This window comes from Coenobita brevimanus, chromosome 14 (assembly GCF_032717465.1).
Source record: "Coenobita brevimanus isolate Jiangsu-jjx chromosome 14, ASM3271746v2, whole genome shotgun sequence".
In the NCBI taxonomy this organism is placed as follows: Eukaryota; Metazoa; Arthropoda; class Malacostraca; order Decapoda; family Coenobitidae; genus Coenobita; species Coenobita brevimanus.
In genome coordinates this window covers 10,413,922-10,432,517 of record NC_136967.1, presented here as the reverse complement: position 1 = coordinate 10,432,517, position 18,596 = coordinate 10,413,922, and the positions used below count along the sequence as shown (strand labels likewise).

The 18,596-nt window shown below is 43.4% G+C and overlaps 1 protein-coding gene across 3 annotated transcripts in view; it reads left to right on the top strand.

Moving 5' to 3' along the window:
* The first annotated feature begins 1,112 nt into the window (after positions 1 to 1,112).
* Positions 1,113 to 18,596, top strand: part of beg (malonyl-CoA-acyl carrier protein transacylase beg) — a 96,162-nt gene continuing 78,678 nt past the window's right edge. For 2 of the 3 annotated variants that reach the window (XM_080287300.1, XM_080287291.1), the window contains exons 1-3: positions 1,113 to 1,159; positions 3,485 to 3,633; positions 10,253 to 10,318. In XM_080287300.1, coding sequence (XP_080143426.1) covers positions 1,119 to 1,159; positions 3,485 to 3,633; positions 10,253 to 10,318 — 256 coding nt within the window. In that variant the 5' untranslated portion in view covers positions 1,113 to 1,118. The remainder of the gene's footprint in view (positions 1,160 to 3,484; positions 3,634 to 10,252; positions 10,319 to 18,596) is intronic. The other variant, XM_080287295.1, reaches the window with a different exon arrangement.

Genomic DNA, 18,596 nt, shown 5'->3' with positions numbered 1-18,596 from the left:
ACCATGTGCCTTCGAAACTGACCAAATTAATCACCAGGGGGAGAGGACAGTGATGTAATGGGGTGTTAAAAGCCTGCGTTGCTTACAGGCAAAGGGGGGATCCTCTCTTTGGCTCAGTGGTAGCGTGCACGCGTATGAGGCGCGAGGGCCTGAGTTCAAATCCCAGCCAGACCACTGATTAATTTGTTAAGTTTCAGTTTGGTCCTTTACACTGCCACCGCGGGGCTGGTTCCAGGAGTGACTGCAGCAGAAGGGCGTACAGTGACTGCTCCTTTCCCGGTATGGATAATGGCCGATACCGTGGTGCTGCAGGGAACAACAGCTGAGGGACGTACAATGGCCGATATCGCGGTGCTGTTTGGGACTGCCAGTAGACAAGTCCCACCCCGATCCTGGCGAGGGCTGGCCCAGCTGAGATGTAGCTGGCCGGTGTAGCGTTCAAATCTGACACGATTAGCGAGGAAGTCAGATTTGAACGCTACACCGGGACTGCTTCCTTTCTGGTGGCCGTGTTGAGAGCGAGAGGGGCGCGGGGCCGTGGGGTACATAGGCCCATTTCGCTCGGGCCTGATGCTCTCTCTATACACCTCCCTGTGGTATCCTCCTGGGATGGATGAGAGGCCGTGGGGCCGTCCTAGTCGGGGGTAGGTGTCTCCGCTGGGGTGTGTATTTCAATATCATATGAATCCATTTACTTTTCATAGCACATACTATAGCTGATATTAGCTGAAAGGCGTGTGGTTACACCCACGATTTTATAAACACTGATTGTATAAAACTGTATCTGCTGAAGGTGTGTGTCAAAATCCACCACCTTCTTTGTTATATAAATACCCTGTACACCTTTACAACAATAAATATTCAATCATTCGATCAAAAGGAAATATAGGCAAAGGAAGAAGTAGGCAACACTCCTGTACATAGTGAGTGGATGATGGTCACTACGTTTCTTGAAGTGGGCAAACATGTTGTATCTATTTCGTATGAGGACTAAATATATGGAAAGAGCCAAACATATTTTATTCGAGCCAAACCTGACAAAAGAAAGTCCAAACTTTTGCCCCGAAATGGCCTGTAGGACGTAAACTTTGGAATCCAAGCGACGTAAACATTGCTGCATGCAGTTGGTCAGTTGCACACGGTCACGAAGTGCTCACGGGTAAGGAGGTAGAGGCAGCGTATGTAGGATAATTAGCTTTACAGTCATTAGTCTGACGTCGAGCTCAGTTAATATTGTAATGATGACACTACGAAAGATGTCTACGATACTTGAATAAGTTATATGTTGTCAACAAACTTTGATTCACACTCAAGAAATCAGTATTTCTTTTTTTTTGGTTCTGACATGGTTTTTGAACTTCCATTTCAAAACAGTTCAGATTTTTCCCCTTTTTAAAAACATGTAACAGTTTAGAAGTGCTAGCGCCAGCACCGGTAGGAGCCTAATACTAGGCTAGGGTATATTACATTTCAGTTTCCGTTCTCACATTTTCATATACCAATCATTTTTTTTTTTCCTCACAAGAATGAAAAGTACGGTGAAACTGCAGTAAAGCTCCCCTGCATAAAATCAACAATTGTACATTTTTCTCTATAAACTTTAACATAATATCATTGCAATAGCACTAAAAGTTGCAGAAATGCATACTGTTAAAGATATCCACTACAAAACTAGCAGTTTTACAGGCAAATCATAGCAAGTGTTCACCCATCAAGTTGGATTTTTAGGTTAATTCGGCTGCAAAGTCATTCTGTTACTAATCACCGCCCCTACTAACCTGACCTAACCTAACCAAACATAATCTAACCTAATCAGACCTATTTGGGGATGAATGAGTTTGGGTCCAAGTGAAGTCATTGCCCTCTGCAGGACGCCATTGCTGATGTCAAGAACCCAAACCATGCTCTTAAGTAACATGTTATTTTCTCAGAATCTGAGTGTCAAATAAATTGATGATTATAAAAGACAATCTGTCATTAAATTTTCACCATTTGTTAACAGGAGCTCTCCTGCACTTTGGCCAAAAATACTCTCATTACTTCCTTGCTTCATCAGCAGATGCCATAATTATTCTGAATGTTCATATGCCATGATGATTCTGTTAATATTAGGGCAACTAAAACAAAGGGTGGTGCCTCAAAATGTGCTGTCAGGCATCAGCAGTCAGCACTGGAAAGATTGTGCAGCAAGTATATGCTTTCTAGTGTTACATTTATATAGGCCTATATGGTAGTTATAAGAGGGGTAGTTCTTACTTCAACACACAGGCTTTGGAAGGGTTAACCATGGGAGTGAGCTGGCACTGGATTACAAAGGACCCCAAATTCTGACTGTTAGCTTAGCAGACTCGTACCCAGACTGAGTGACTATGAGAATGAATGGTCTGTTGCCTATTTTATGCTAGTGTTGAGCTCAGAGACTATATTGAATTGCTGTTTCTCCAAGGAAAATTTGCAGTTGTAACCAAAAGTTACTTATTATTTTCTTATTACTGTACAGTACTAAGGGTAAATGCAGATAAAACAGGTGATGGTATCTAGGGTTGGTGGTGATAGTGTCAAAGAAGAGGGAGAGTGGCCATGTGCAGTTTGCCACGAGGGCACGAGAAGTAATTCCATAGTGTTTGTGACATCTGGGTGCATGAGAGATGTACGGTATTGGTATTAGAGGTAGACTGCGGGATAATGCTGATTTCATGTGTCGTGTGTTGGGGAGAGCATGTGGACTCTGTCAGTTGTGAAAGGATTGATCTTGTTGATGAGTCTCTCAAGTGTGTGGAAGAGTTTTGTTACTTGAGAGACATGCTGTGTGCTGGAGGTGGGGATGGAGTGAGGAGTAATTGGAAGAATTTCAGGGAGCTGTTGCCTCTCCTGACATTGAGAGGGCTCTCCCTGCATACTAAGGGATCTTTGTGTGTGGCACGTGTTAGGAGTGTTATGCTATAGAGTGAGACTTCGACAGTAAAGAAAGAGGATATTTGCTGGCTCAGACGTACAGAAGTGGCAATGATGAGACAGATGTGGAGGGCATCCTCGAATGCAAGGCCTGGGGGGAGAGGCTAGGTTTATGATGTTAAAGTTAAGGGGAAGGATGGAACTGGAGTGTATTGGTGTTGTGATGATGAGAGGTAGATTGAGATGGTTTGGGCATGTGGAGAGGATGGGGGATGACAATTGGGTGCAGAAACTTAGAAGTGTTAACATTGGAGGTAGGGTTGCAAGGGGCTGACTGAAAAAAGATCTGGGACGAGGTCATAGTGTGTGACCTCAGGGATAAGGGACTGATTAGGGAGGCTGCCAGAGTTCAAGTAGCACAGAGAGCTGCCATCAGGTGACCAAGGACAACACATGCAAGCGTGTTGGAAATGAACTGATAGAACTTGATGCATAATATTTAGTATAATGATGCCTGTTGCATTACTGTTATGTGTTCTGTTAAAGTCCTATACAGCAGTTCTTTGTAAAACTGTCTTGCCCTTTTCAGCGTGATGTTAAGGCAATGGATTTGGCGAACAAGAAAATTCCTGCTGACACAGCAACATGACGAATGCAACACATCCCTGTATCAAAATCTGTGCACCTCCAGCATGTGGTTGACAAGAGGCTCTTCAGTGGCATACTGCCAGAAGAATGGTAAACTAAATCAGATTATATTTACATGTGCACAATCCTCTTCACCTGAGGATTTATTCCAGATACTGTCAGGGGATTGTATTAGGCATAGGATTTTTTTTTTTTTTCTTAAGTGGTGGAGGTTGATATAGCCATCATTAAACTGTTTAATACAAAGGGTCTTTACTAACAAGAATATCATCTGAGGGTTGAAAGAAAAAAAACAGTCAAGGCAGAATTTTACCATGCAGGCATGGTGACTGCAACTGTCTTTATACAATCTTATGGTACAATATTCATGATAGTAATTTTAGTACAGTATGCAACACAGATAGTTATTTTGTTATTTTAAACAATAAAAAGTGTACCGGTATAGGAAAAAATTTAACTACCTATTTTGGGGTATTCAAGGAACCTGCCAGTTTGCCTACGGCAGCTTATTGACCAATGGGACATGTTGATTACCAACAGTCTTGCTAAAATAACGTGTCAGTGCACCAAACATTCAGAGCTATGGGAAACCTAATGATCCAACCTAGCCTAACGTATCCTTACCTTGTTTAGCTAATCTGTGGGACTAAGTCCCCCAAACCCCCTAGATTTTAAGCACCTTCAATTGCCAGTTAACTTAACCTAGAAAGCCCCCAAATGCCAACCAGAAAAATTCCAATCTCAGTCCTAAGTTACAAGTCCTAATTTAATTACTCTAACCCAGCCTAACCTATCCTAACATAAATGCCTTTAATTATCCAATCCCAACATCAGCAAAGAATTTGAAATTATGCCAAAAGTAAGCTGTGCATTAGGAGAGTTTAGCAGCAAGTTTTGATCTTGGGGGGTAACTTTGTGGCTGTGATGGTATGTGTGATATAAAAAAGTGTTTACATATTTCACAGGTAAAATTTTAAGAATTCCCCATATCTTTGGTGATCTATGAAACAAATACTGTGTGAAAAGCCCATTCCTGTAGGATATTTGGAAGACTTCCACCCCATGTGGTAAGGTACTAGTGAAGCTAATAGAAGGGTAGCATTGGTGTACTGTAAATGTAAGGGTCATAAATTACTTGGTGGTGAATGGGGGCACCCATCATCTACTCACTCAGTGTAGAGATGCCAAATGATCTCTCCACTGACAAGCCAAATGGTTTCCTGTACCTAGGAAACCATTTACAGTGCTGGGTGGTAGCCATATCACCAGGGTTTTTGGCAGGGTTAAGTGTCTCTCAGATTCCCCTATCCAAAATCACTTAATCATGGCAGTTGTTTCAGAGAGCCTTGGAGGGCCCAATACCCACCCAGGGCCCCAGCCAAATGGGCAGATTCACATGGCCATGTGGATTGTGAGAGGTGTGAATGAGGAGAGCAAAAGAGTGGAGGTGGTGAATGCGTTCAAGAGTGCGAGATACGCCACGATGGCTTTGTGTAAAACGAAGATGAAAGGGTGTGAAATGTGTAAGATTGGTCATGAATGGGTGAGGATGATGCAAGGAAGGAGTTGCTTTGTTGATGAAAGAGATGTGGCAGAGTGGAAAGAGAGACTACAAATGTGTCAGCTTAAGTTGTATGTATGTCAAGTTCAAGTTTGAGAAGGTGAAAGTGGCAATGCTTGTAGTATATGCACCGTGTGAGGATAGGAGAGAGAGAGAGTGAAAGACAGGTTTTGGGATGAGCTGGATGAAGTAGTGGGAGAAATGCTCAGGAGCTGTAAGGTATCGTAATGGCTGATTCGAATGGAAGAGTAGGCACTGGTCCTGAGGATAGCATAATGGGTTGTTATGGAGTACCAGGAGAAAATGATAATGGGAAGCAACTGAAGGATATGTGTCAGGAGAGGAGGTTGTGCATTTGTAACTCATATTTCAAACACAAAGATGCACATAAATATACATGGCATAGAGGGAGCAGGGACCATGCTGAAAGAAGCCTGGTTGATTACGTGCTTATAGAGAGGTCGATGATGGGAATGGATGCTGATACGAGGGCCGTGAGAGGACGATGTGGAGTTCCGTCAGATCATATTGATTGTGGTATGCAACATCAAGCTGAGAGGAGTGAAGTGGATCAAGAGAGAGAGGAGCAGTCAGGGAGAAAGACTGAAAGTTGAGAAGCTGAGAATCAAAGAAATGGCAGATGATTGCAGGACCAAAGTATAGGAGGAGTTAGAATCAGTGAATTGGAATGAAATGGATCTGGACAGCCTGTATGCATAAAGGGATTGCTTAGTTAGGAATGCTAAAGCGGTGTGTGGTGTGGCAAGAGTAACAAAAAAAAAAGAAAGGTATGGCATTGTGGGATGATGAGGTTAAGAGAGCAGTGGAGGAAAAGAGGAAGAAGTGGCTAGAGTGGTTACAGAATATGGTTCAGCTGAAGTAAGAACTGAATATATTGAGAGCAAGAAGCACATAAAGAGACTAGTGAATAGGAAAAAGGAGGTAAATGATGACCTAGGAAGAAAAATGAATGCAATCTACTCTGAAAATAGGAAGATATTCTGGAAAGAGGTGCGGAAATGTAGAAGTGACAGCGGAAAGAAATGTGATGGTGTGAGGGATGTAGGTGGTAGAATATTAACCCATGGGGATGAAGTAAGGACCAGATGGAAAGAATATTTTGAAAGCCTGATGAATGGGAATAGAGAGAGCAGAGTGGCTCTAAACATGATTGGTTTGGGGGGTTTGCAGAGAAGGAATGCAGTGCCAGGAGATGTGACGCTAGCACAGGTGAAGAGTGCTTTGAAGTGGCTGAAAAATGGGAAAGCTGCTGGGGTTGATAAGATGTATGCAGAGTTGATTAAGTGTTGTGGAGAGAGTGGAATGAAGTGCTTGTTGGGGATATTTAAGAAGGCATGGATGAGTGAAACTGTGCCAACAGAGTGGAAAAAGGCTGTGGTTGTACCCCTGTACAAAACTAAAAGTGAGCGAAGTGAGTGCAAGAATTATCGTAGCATAAGTTTATTGAGTGTGGTGGGGAAGGTATATGAAAGAATTATTATGGAGAAAGTAAGAGAGATATTGTAAGTCCTAGTGAGTGATGAGCAGGGTGGCTTTTGGAGTGGCACAGGGTATGTGGATCAAATATTTGCAATGAGACAGATAACAGAGAACGCTTGTGAGAAGGACCATAAGGTGTTTATGGCATTCATGGATCTGGAAAAAGCATATAACAAAATGGACAGGGAATGATTGTCGAAAGTTTTGCAAATGTACAGTGTAGATGGTATGCTGCTAGGTGCCATCAAGAGTTTTTATGATGGTAGTAAAGCATGTGTAAGGGTTAATGGGCATCTAAGTGAATGGTTCACGATTGGTGTGGGTGTGCGATAAGGTTGTGTGATGTTCCCATGGTTGTTCAATATATATATGGATGGGGTGTTGAGAGAAGTAAAAACACAAGTAATGGAGAGGGGGATGACATTGGTAATGAATGGTGATGGATGGAATATCTCAAATTTGTTGTAAGCTGATGATGCAGTACTGCTTCCAAATACCGGACAAGAACTTGGTAGGCTGGTGCAGTTTTGCTGATGTCTGTGAGCGTCATGCCTTGAGAGTAAATGCAGAAAAGATTAAAGTGATGGTTATTGAGAGAAGAGACTTTCAGTACGATGTTACAGTGAATGGATAGAGACTGGAATTGATGACAGAGTTCAAATACCTGGGTATAGTGACAGAAAAGAGAGGAAAATGTGCAAAAGAAGTGGAAAGTAGAGTGATGCAAGGAAGAAAAGTAGCTGGTACAATGAAGGCCTTGATAAGAAACAGGGGCTTGAGTGTTGCAACTGCATGAGGCTTACATGAAGGAGTGTTAGTGCCAACTTCAGCATATGGATATGAGACTGTGGTATGGCATGAAAATGAAAAGTCAAGAGTAAGAGCAGTGAAGATGGGACTGCAGAGGAATGTACAGTATGTGGAGTACAGAGTGCAGATAGGATATGAAATAATGTGATTCTTGAAAGATGTGGAATGAGGAAGTTGGTGGACACCAGAATCATAGAGAGTGTACTGAGATGGTATGGTCATGTGGAGAGAATGGTTAACAATAGAGTGGTGAAAAGGTATATCTGAGTGAATTTGAAGGAGGGAGGAGGTGAGGTAGGCCGAGGAGAAGATAGAGGGATATGGTAGATGAGAGTGTGAGGAAGTGAGGTTTGGAAGTCAGTGAGGTTAGGGAACTGATGAGATTAAGCTGGCTGGATGAATGTTGTGAGGAGAAGTGCATAATCAGGGAATTGGCACCCCTTTTAACATGGCAGCATCCAGATTGACTGTTGGATACTTTAGTGTGAAGCTACAGAACGTGGTGAATGTTTTGGACGTATCTTATAGAGCCAGTATTCCAGGGGCTTGAATGATGAGTGAATGGAAGCATGGCCCATTGGACTGGGCAGATTTGGGCTGTCTGGACATTGCTACTCCTCACCCTGCCCTAGGGTGGGAAAGGAGGTCTGGAGGATGATGATATCATAAATTACTGTACCAATAAATAGAATAATTGTTAATGCTGTTGTGGTGTGATACTAACAAGTATAAATAGCTATTTGTTTATGTATTAATGGTTATTTGTTGCTGTATTAATATGTATTAGTTTCTGTACTAATAGTTATATGTTTCTGTATTGATAGTTATTTGTTTCTTTATCTGACCTATCCTAAATCTTTTTAGTCATGCCAGACCTAAGAAATTCAACCAGGTATAGGTACCAGTGTCATAAGTACCACAGTCAAATTGTACCTCATTTCTTTGATGTAATTGTCATATATTCTTGATGTACAAAAAGGAAAAATCTACACTGAGTGCACTTTTGTGGGGAAAAAGGAAGAAATTCTACATAAATACTCCTTTTGAAGTATAAAACGTGAACACAAGGGATGTGAGTGAGGACTAACCCTTGTCTCACTCATGCTTTCCTGCCCTTGTGTTGCATGTAATCTCATACCCCTTATGACAGAGAAGGAGGAGGAGGGAGTAGACTGTAGTGCCTGCTAAACAGGGCAGTGCTCACAAGGTGGATGGAAAGTTGATGACAGGGAGAGCTGGAGCTCCTGTTTCATCAGCCCTCGGGACTGGCTTCTGACGATCCCACTCTGCTGAACTTTTTCAGTGTTTCAGTAACATAGAGAGTAGGCCAACATGCTTACCAATACAAGTTCCTCTGTCAATGCCAAGCTACGTGCACATTGCATACTACACTTCCTATTCAAAATTTCTTTAAAAAATGGCATCTCATCACCAAGCCTCAGAGTCCTCAGGAGGGGGGACCATAAAAGCCTCCACCCTCTCCCAGTGACGACCAAGCTAGATGCCTGGAACCAGTCTGACTCACTTTTTCTCCATTTCTGCAGCACTCACTGCCATTCCTCTAACTTTCTGTTGAACACCACGTCTACCCCTCTAAACCACTTCTTTTTTTCCTCACAGAGATTCAGCTGTCTGAGGTGACTGATAGCAAACTCGTCTCTGTATCCTCCTACTCTCTCAATACTCACTTCGAAGCCAGAGGTGGCTGTTGTGTATATGTTAGCATTTCTCTTGTGTTCCCGAGCTTGTATCTTCGGAAGTCTCTGCTCTCTGGCTTCGGCTATCCTGTCATTCTCTGACTAAATATATCTTTGCTGTTTACATATCCCCTAATTTTGCTGACTGAAAAATTCCTTGATTATCTTACTTCTAAGATGGAACACATCCTATCAAAATCTCCTTTCACTGAAATCTCCATTCTATGTGATTTCATTGTCCATGACCACCTTTGGCTCTCCTCTCCCGCTGCACCTAATGAACAAACCTACAACTTTTCCATCCTTAATGACCTAGAGCAGCTTGTACAGCACCTAGAACAGCTTGTGCAGCACCCTGTCCCTTACTGCCTTGGAGAGAGTTCCAGCATACTTGACCTCTTCCATACAACCAATCCTTGTGCATATGCTGTTAATCTTTTCTCTCCATTGGCTCCTCCGATCAACCTTGTCGCCTTAACCTGTCATGTTGCTCCAGTAAGGCCTCTTGACCCTCCCAAGAAGCGGTGGCTATGACACTTTGGAGTTTTTTTGTTTTTTTTTAATGCAAAGAAGAAGGGATCAAAGGCCAGAAGCCTGCAATGTTGTTCCCTCCATGAAAAACAAAAACCAGATTACGGAGAGATGCTGATTGGGCGACCCTCAGGCAGTACTTCATTGATTTTCCATAGAATGATTATTGTTTCCATGGCTTAGAGCTATCTGAGTGTGCCTTGTGCATTATGGAGGTTATTGTCACGAGCATAGAAGCGTACCTTCCTTTCTCTTATCATATGACTAGTGCATAAAAAAAAAATGGTTTAACCACACTTTCCCTAATGCTGTCCACAACAAGGAGAGGACCTACAAAAGGTACCACAGCCAGCCCACCCTTGAATCTTATTTCTTTTATGTTTCTGCCCGGAATCGTGCTAAGTACTATACAAGGTCTGTATAGGCTGTAACAAAATAAATAGCTAACCTGTTGAGCTAGGCCACTAATCTCCCTCAATGTAGGCCCCTTCTGACTTAACACACATAGCCCAACATTCTTTTCACTGCCTGAAACATTTTCCAAAGTTGATTTTTGGTGTCTCCTGCAGGTGCTTCGTAGCATTTGTCATGATCTCTTATCTCGTCTCAGATTGGGAACCCTGCAGCGCAGTCTTGAGCTTGGGGAATAACCAGAAGCCACACAGAGCCATGTCTGGTGAGTAGGGTGCCTGCTGGACCTGCAGGATGTTGTGCTTGGCCAAAAATTCCTGAATCAGTTGAGAAAAATGAGCAGGTCCATTTTCATGGTTCAGCTTCCAACTTGCCACTTCCAAAGGTCCGCTCTCTTCTGCCAAGCTGTCATGAAGACGACAGATAATATTGAGGTAGTAATGTTTGTTGACAGTCTGATCTTGTGGTGCGTATTCGTGGTGCACAACACCACGGTAGTGGAAACAAACTGTCAACATGGAAGTGCATTTCGCCTTGCTATGGACCTGTCATACTCCCCCCCCCAACCCCACCCCCCCGAGGCAACCCTACATGCGTCCCCTGGAATGGGTGTGCTTTTGTTTCTTGGTCATACCCTTACACCCAAGTCTCATCTCCAGTGGTAACAGTCTTCAGAAAGTCTGGATCACAATTTGCACACACTACCATGTCTTGAGCAATGTTCATGCAAGAGGAGAGATCATGACGTGTGCGACAAAGCATCTGCAGGAGATACCAAACCTGAAGAATGTTTCAGGCAGTGGAAAGAACACTGGGCTACGTGTGTCAAGTCAGAAGGGGCCTGCTTTGAGGGGGATTAGTGTCCTAGCTCAACAAGTTAGCAATGTATTTTTTTAGAGCCTAAGGTCAGATACTGTACTTTCTGAACAGACCTCGTGTGTTCCGCACTCTGCTAAACATACAGTCAACCCCCTGCTATCGCACCGAATTGGTCACAGCAAATGCGTGTGATAGCTGAATATGCGATAGCTGAACTGAACAATCAATGGGAAAATTTCTAATTGGTTTTTCGGTGGCCCATTTTTCTAACTTTTAACCACTTTATGTCTGCGATTTCCTGACAATCTCTCCTCCAACGTGAAATAATCATTATTATATTAATAATAACAGTATAATGAATAAATAAACAACATAAAAGGCCATCAAACTTTTATAAGGATTAAGGCTTGGGTGGCTTGATGGGTTCCGAGGCTTGGGAGTGGCTTAATTGCTGCCAGATCTCTTTAGCTGTCTCCATGATTTCTTAGTGTCCACAGCTAAAGGGGATATCACACGGTACATCGTATCAGGAATGGCTGAGGAAGATTTAAGTAGAACAAAACTTTCACGCTATCACACACGTTCCTCATACTGTCGCCAGAGCCCCGTCTCAGTTGTAAACACATGATTACTTTATCGACATTGCAGTTTTCTCGGCATAGGAAATATTAACTCTTTATAAGGGTTTCAAAACAATTGATATTTATTCTAAAATACAGTATTAATAAGTATTCAGTGTTAGGCTAAATTTCAATGCTGTAGTACGATATATTCTTTCGAGTCGAATGGGTTTTGTTCACACTGTTTTGTTTTGCCCGTTGTATCCTCGGCAGGAATCCGTTCAGATGCATTCCAAATGCCCGTGGTATCGTCGGCAATTTTACCACGTTACCGTTCCAATTAACCATCATATCCTTGGCAAACCTCGTATGAAGTGCCGTGTGAGTAAGTTTCGCTTAACCTGTCTTCAAACTCGATGCGTGATAGCAGTCTTGGGGTGCGTGATAGCATGTATGGTTGTGCATTTGATGTGTGCTTGATAGCAGATAAATGTGATAGCTGAACGCGCGATAGCAGGGGGTTGAGTGTAATTTTATTTGTACTAAATGCTCTGAACTGCAACTCAAATTCTTCCTGCTTCTTCTGGCACCTTGCCAAAGAACCTTTCTAACAACCTTACCTCATCATCCTTCCCTGCTCTTTTCCACGCTGATGACTTTGTAGTTATTTCTTCTGCTGATAAAGCAGAACTCTTTGCTTAGAGTTTCTTCTTAAATTCCACCTTAGATGATTCCATTGCTATTCCTCCATCACTTCCCCCCTCTGACTTCCTCATGGCTGACATTAAAATTTCTTTAAGTGATGTATTTTCTGCCATCATTGGTTTCAATACTAACAAGGCAAATGGACCTGATGGGATCCCTCCTGTTGTCCCCAAGAACTATGTATCTGTGCTTAAACCTTCCTGGGAAAACTCTTTCACCTTTGTCTATCAACTTGTACCTTTCTTTCTTGCTGGAAGTTTGCTATCATTCTGCCTGTCCCAAAGAAGGGCGACTATTCCCAGCCCTCTATCACCCAATTGCTCTAACATCATGCACAGTATTTAAAAAGTTTTTGAATCTGTTCTTAACAAAAAAATTATGAAACACCTTTCATATCACAACCTTCTTACTGATTGTGAGTATGGGTTCCGCCAGAGATGCTCCACTAGCGATCTTACCTAGCATTCAGACTCCTGGTCATCCTCCTGTTGGGACTTCGGTGGAAGTTTTGTCATTGCACTTGACATCTCAAAGGCTTTCGATTGAGTCTGGCATAATCTTTAACCCCTTAACCGCAGGGCGTCACTTTCATGACGCTTGGGAGCAAGGAATCATACCGTGGGGTGACACTTTTGTAATTCTGTGTTATTTTGAATTCGCCTGGGCTTTCAAGTGGTGGCTTGTATCATCTATCAGTACTGCTGATGTCCAACACTAGTCAGCACTCCTAATCTCATCTGTACTCCCATCCACTGTTGACAATTTAGCCATTTCTTCCCGTTCTTGACTCGCCTGCCTACCTCCCCTCCATTACCCTACCTCCCCTCCATTACCCTATCCTCTCGCCTGCCCGGCCGTGCTATGCTAAGTAAATCTTCCCTGGAATTTTTCATTGATTTCATACATTGAAATTAGCCCTATGCCCTATTCTTATACCAAATAATATATCTATCTATCTATCTATAGCCCGACGCCCTAATCCCGCAAAGGGTGACCGCAGACAAAACGCCTCCAAGTCACTCTGTCACCCACCATTTGACTCCCCTCCCCCCAACTCACCCCCCCCTCCCTCATATACCTCTCAACTCCATCCCTCCACCTCATCCTCGGTCTACCCCTCCCTCTCCCTCCCTCCACCTCACCTACATACACCCTCTTAGTCAGTCTTTCATTCTCCATCCTCTCCACATGTCCAAACCACCTCAGTGTATTTCTCCTAATCTTTTCAACCACATCCACATCTACCCCACAACGTTCCTTCACTTCTTCATTCGTCAGCCTGTCCCTCCATGTCACTCCACATGCTCCTCTCAAGTAACTCATTTCCACTGCTCTCACTCTTGACTTGTTCCCCTCTTGCAAGGTCCACGCCTCGCTTCCATACGTCAGGGTAGGGATCACAATACCATCATGCAGTGACTTCTTAACTTCCATACTCACCTCCCTATTTCTCATCACTGCTTTCAGTGTGCCAACAACCTTCCTTCCCTGCTGTACCCTTTCACGCACTTCATCCCCCAAAGTTCCATCCTTACTCATCACACTACCCAAGTACTTGAATGCACTCACATTCTCCATATCCTCACCATCCAACCTCACTGCACACTCTGTGACTTCATTCCTCTCAAACACCATAACTTTACTTTTGTTTACATTAACTTTCAGCTTCCTCCTCCTACACACTGTCCCAAATTCATTCACCAAACCTTGCAACTCCCATTCATCTTCACTCAACAATACTGTATCATCAGCAAACAGCAACACCGGAAGCTTCCAAATCTCACCCTCATTCATTAGGGCCACCCCCACATCCACTGCCCTACCTTGTACCTCCTTTACGACCCCATCCATATAAATATTAAACAGCCATGGAGACATTACACACCCCTGTTTCAGTCCCACATTGAGATCAAAGAACTCACTCAGCTCACCATCCACTCGCACCGTAGCCCTAGCTCCCTCGTACATACTCTTCACAGCACTCAACAATTTCCCCTCCACTCCATATATTCTTAATACCTTCCACATACCTTGCCTATCTATTCTGTCATAAGCTTTCTCCAAGTCCATGAAGGCAGCGTACACTTTCCTTCCCTTCTCTAGATACTTCTCCACTAAACATCTTAGAACAAATATCTGATCTACACACCCTTTTCCCTTCCTAAATCCCCCTTGTTCTTCTCCAACTAGCTCCTCTGTCATATGCCTAACGCTATCAATGAGTATTCTACCATATATTTTACCAGTCACACTAAGAAGGCAAATACCCCTATGGTTACCACATACTTCTCTCTCCCCTTTTCCTTTGTACAGAGGAACAATTATACCTGATTTCCAGTCCTCTGGAACCCTTCCCTCTTCCCAAGCCAATCTACACAACTTCCATATCCACTCCACAACAATCTCACCCCAATACCTAAGCATTTCACCACACACTCCATCAATTCCTGGGGCCTTTCCCAGCTTAATCTTCTTCATCGCTTCCACTACTTCCGACCTACTGATCTCTTCCTCCCTCCTCTCATCTCTTCTTCTCCCAGCCATTCCCCAACCACTTATACTCACACTGCTCTCACTCTCTACATTCAACAAATCCTCAAAGTGCTCCTTCCATCTCCTCAATTTCTCTCTCTTCTCCACCAACAATCTATTATTCCTATCTTTCACTCCCCTACTATTTCCCCTTTCACACTGCCTTACTTTCTTTACCTCCTTCCAAAACAATTTCTTACTCTCCCTCCATTTCACACTCAGATTCCTCCCAAACTCTTCATCCACTTTCTTCTTACTCTCCTTCACCAGTCTCTTAACCTCCCTTCTCCTGCTCACATATACCTCTCTCTTCTCTCTCTCATCTTCTCCCCTACCTCTACTCGCCAACCATTCACCATATGCCTTCTTCTTTTGTTCCACAGCTCGTTTCACCTCATCATTCCACCATGCTGTCCCTTGCACACCCTTGCATCTCCTCCTCACTCCACAAACCGCCTCACACGCTGCGCTTATCTCTTCCGTGAATATCTTACATACGTCTTCCACCCCTTCCATCTGCTCTAGCTCATACCTTCCCAATCTTTCTTCCACTATGCTCTTATACTCTGTCCTCTTCTCACTATCTTGCAAATTCTCCACTCTTCTCACAGGAGCTGCTTCCTCCTGTCTTCCCCTTCGCCTCCTCAACCACTTTCTTTGCAGCTCTACCTTGGCCATCACTAAGTGATGGTCCGAGACTCCATTCCCCCACCCTCTCCACACCCTTGCATCCAACACTTGTCTTCTCATTCGCTCATCCACACACACGTAGTCTATCATTGCCTTTCGTTCAACAAGTTCACCATCCATCCTCCTCATTACTCTCCATGTATACCGGTGGATCATCTTATGACGAAAGTAGGTGTTGGCTATTGCCAACCCCTTACCAGCACAGATGTCCACCAAAGCACTACCATTCCCATCTACTTCCGCTGGCACACCCCACTGACCAACCACTCCATCCACTCGTACATTCCCGACTTTGCCATTCATGTCTCCAATCAACAGCACTCTCTCGCTCCTCTCAAACTTGTCCATACATGCTTCTACTCTCGCCCAAAACTCATCTTTCACTCTTGCCACTCGATCCTCTGTTGGAGCATACACACATACAATCGCCCATGCTTGTATACCTACTTTCATCCTCACCCATACAATCCTTGCACCCACTGTTCCATACTCTCTTATATTCTCCTTCCACTTCTTGCTTATCATCAGACATACTCCCTCTCTTGCCCTCTCATTCTCACTGACTCCCGCACATATAACTACACCGTATTCCCATTCTCTCATCCTTTCACCTTTCCATTTAGTTTCAGTCAATCCACATATATCCACTTTTGCATCCTCAGGCACCTGGACAATCTCTCTCTCTTTCACTTCATCATTCACTCCTCTCACATTCCACGTTCCTACTCTCAGAATGTCCTTTGTCCGTTCCTTAGTCGTCAACGTATGGTCCGTCCGGGTCCGAGGCGCTTTATTTGCTTTTTTAGTTAGTTCTTTTTACGGGGTGGGGCACTAACCCACCACCAACCCTTTTAGTCGCCTCGTACGACAAGCAGGGATACTGGGGGAGTATTCTTGAAATAATATATACAAGAAAGAAAAAAGGTAAGTGAGAGTGCCATACACCTAGAATTGGCAAATTATCACCTGACAACACCTCACATGCACTCGTTAGCTAATTTTCGCTGTTTATTTCCCCTTGAAATATGCAGTATAATCTATTTTCGTAATAAAAATATATATAAGAAAGGAAGGGAGAAGCCTAAGTGATATTTACATTCACCTGGAACTACCTAATTATTGCAGGCCACCACACTGTATTCTATGCTAAGTAAATCTTCCCTGGAATTTTCCACTGATTTCATCCATTGAAATAAGCCCTATGCCCTATTCTTATACCAGATAATATATACAAGAAATAAGATAAGTGTTAGTGCCATTATTCCCCTGTACTTAGGAAAAGGGGAAAAAGAAGTGTGTGGTAATCATATAGGCATTTGCCTTCTTAGTTTAATAGGAAAAGTATATGGTAGGATACTGATTGACAGAGTTAGGGAAATAACAGAGGAATTAGTTGAAGAAGAACAGGGAGGTTGTAGGATGGGAAGAGGTTGTGTAGATCAGGTATTCATTCTTAGATCTTTAGTGGCAAAGTTTCTAGAGAAGGGAAAGAAGTTGTTTGCAGCCTTCATGGATTTGGAGAAAGCATATGACAGGGTGGATAGACAAGGATTGTGGAAAGTATTAAGAATATATGAAGTAGATGGGAAGTTGTTGAAGGCTGTGAAGAGTATGTATGAGGGTGTGCATGTGGAAAGTGAACTGAGTGAGTTTTTCTGTTTGAAGGTTGGATTGAAACAAGGATGTGTCATGTCACCATGGTTGTTCAGTCTGTATATGGATGGGGTTATGAAAGAGATACAAGGTAGGGCAGTGGATGTTGGAGTCGCCCTAGGGAGAGAGGGCAGTGTTTGGAAATTCCTTGTACTGTTGTTTGCAGATGATACTGTGTTGTTAAGTGAAGACGGAGGGGAGCTGCAAGGCTTGGTGAATGAGTTTGGGAGAGTGTGTAAGAAACTTAATCTAAAAGTGAATGTAGGGAAGAGCAAAGTGATGGTCTTTGAGAAAAGTGAAGTCAGTGAATGTACAGTGAGGCTGGATGAGGAAGAAATGAAAAATGTGAGTGTGTTTAAATACTTAGGTAGTGTGATGAGTAAGGATGGAAGTTCAGAGGGTGAAGTGCTTGAAAGGGTGCAGCAGGGAAGAATGGTTGCTGGTTCCTTGAAAGCAGTGATAAGAAACTGAGAAGTGAGCATGGAAGTGAAAAAGCTACTACATGACAGTACAGTAATCACTCTAATATCCGGACGCCCAATATCCGAACATCCCCGCTATCCGGACATAAGAATGTTTCATACTGTACTTTTTTTCCATACTATACTTACCTCATTTCACTCTTTAATGTCCTTTATTGGTGTGAATAGGGTGTTAGGAGCTATGCATGTGCAGTAGGAAGGTGTTTTTCTGAGTTGGGCAAGGTTAGGGTCCATAAGTACCAGTCCAGGAGCCAGTCACCAGAATGTTTATTATTGTATGAACCTACTTCTAAACCCTCATTTTATGATTCTTTTGCATTTATTTCAGTCATTTATGTGCCGTATTGGTGTGATTTGGGTCTTAAATAGGTGCTATGCATGTCCAGAGGGAGTTGTATAGGTGTTTCTCTGAGTTAGGGTCCATAAGTACAAGTCCATAAGCTGGGGCCCAATATCCGGACAGACCAATATCCGGACCTACCTATGGCTCTATTACGTCGGATATTGGAGTGATTACTGTATTGTTTTACCAACTCTGAAATATGGAAGTGAAGCTTGGACCTTGTTGAAGGGACAGAAGTCAAGAGTGAGAGCAGTGGAAATGAGTTATTTGAGAGGAGCATATGGAGTCACATGGAGAGACAGACTGACAAATGAGGAACTGAAGGAGTGTTGTGGTGTGGATGTGGATGTGATAGGAAGCGTTAGGAGAAACACATTAAGGTGGTTTGGCTATGTGGAGAGGATGGAGAGTGAGAGACTGATGAGGAGAGTGTATGTGAGTGAGCTGGAGAGGGGGAGAGGAAGAGGGAGGCCAAGGATGAGATGGAGGGATGGAGTGGAGAGGTATATGAGAGAGGGGGGCGTGAGCTGGGAGCAGGGCAGCGAAATGGCGGGGGACAGAGGGACTTGGAGGGAATTTGTTTGTGGCCACCCCTTATGGGATTGAGGCATCTGGCAATAGATAGATAGACAGAACTCCCAGGAAGTGAATTCCGGAGAGTAGTAGTTCCGGGGATAAGTGAATTTTGGTAAGCAGAGGTTCTGCATTGTGGGGAAGAAAGTTTAAGTTCATGGACACTCCCTGCTACCCAAGTAGTGA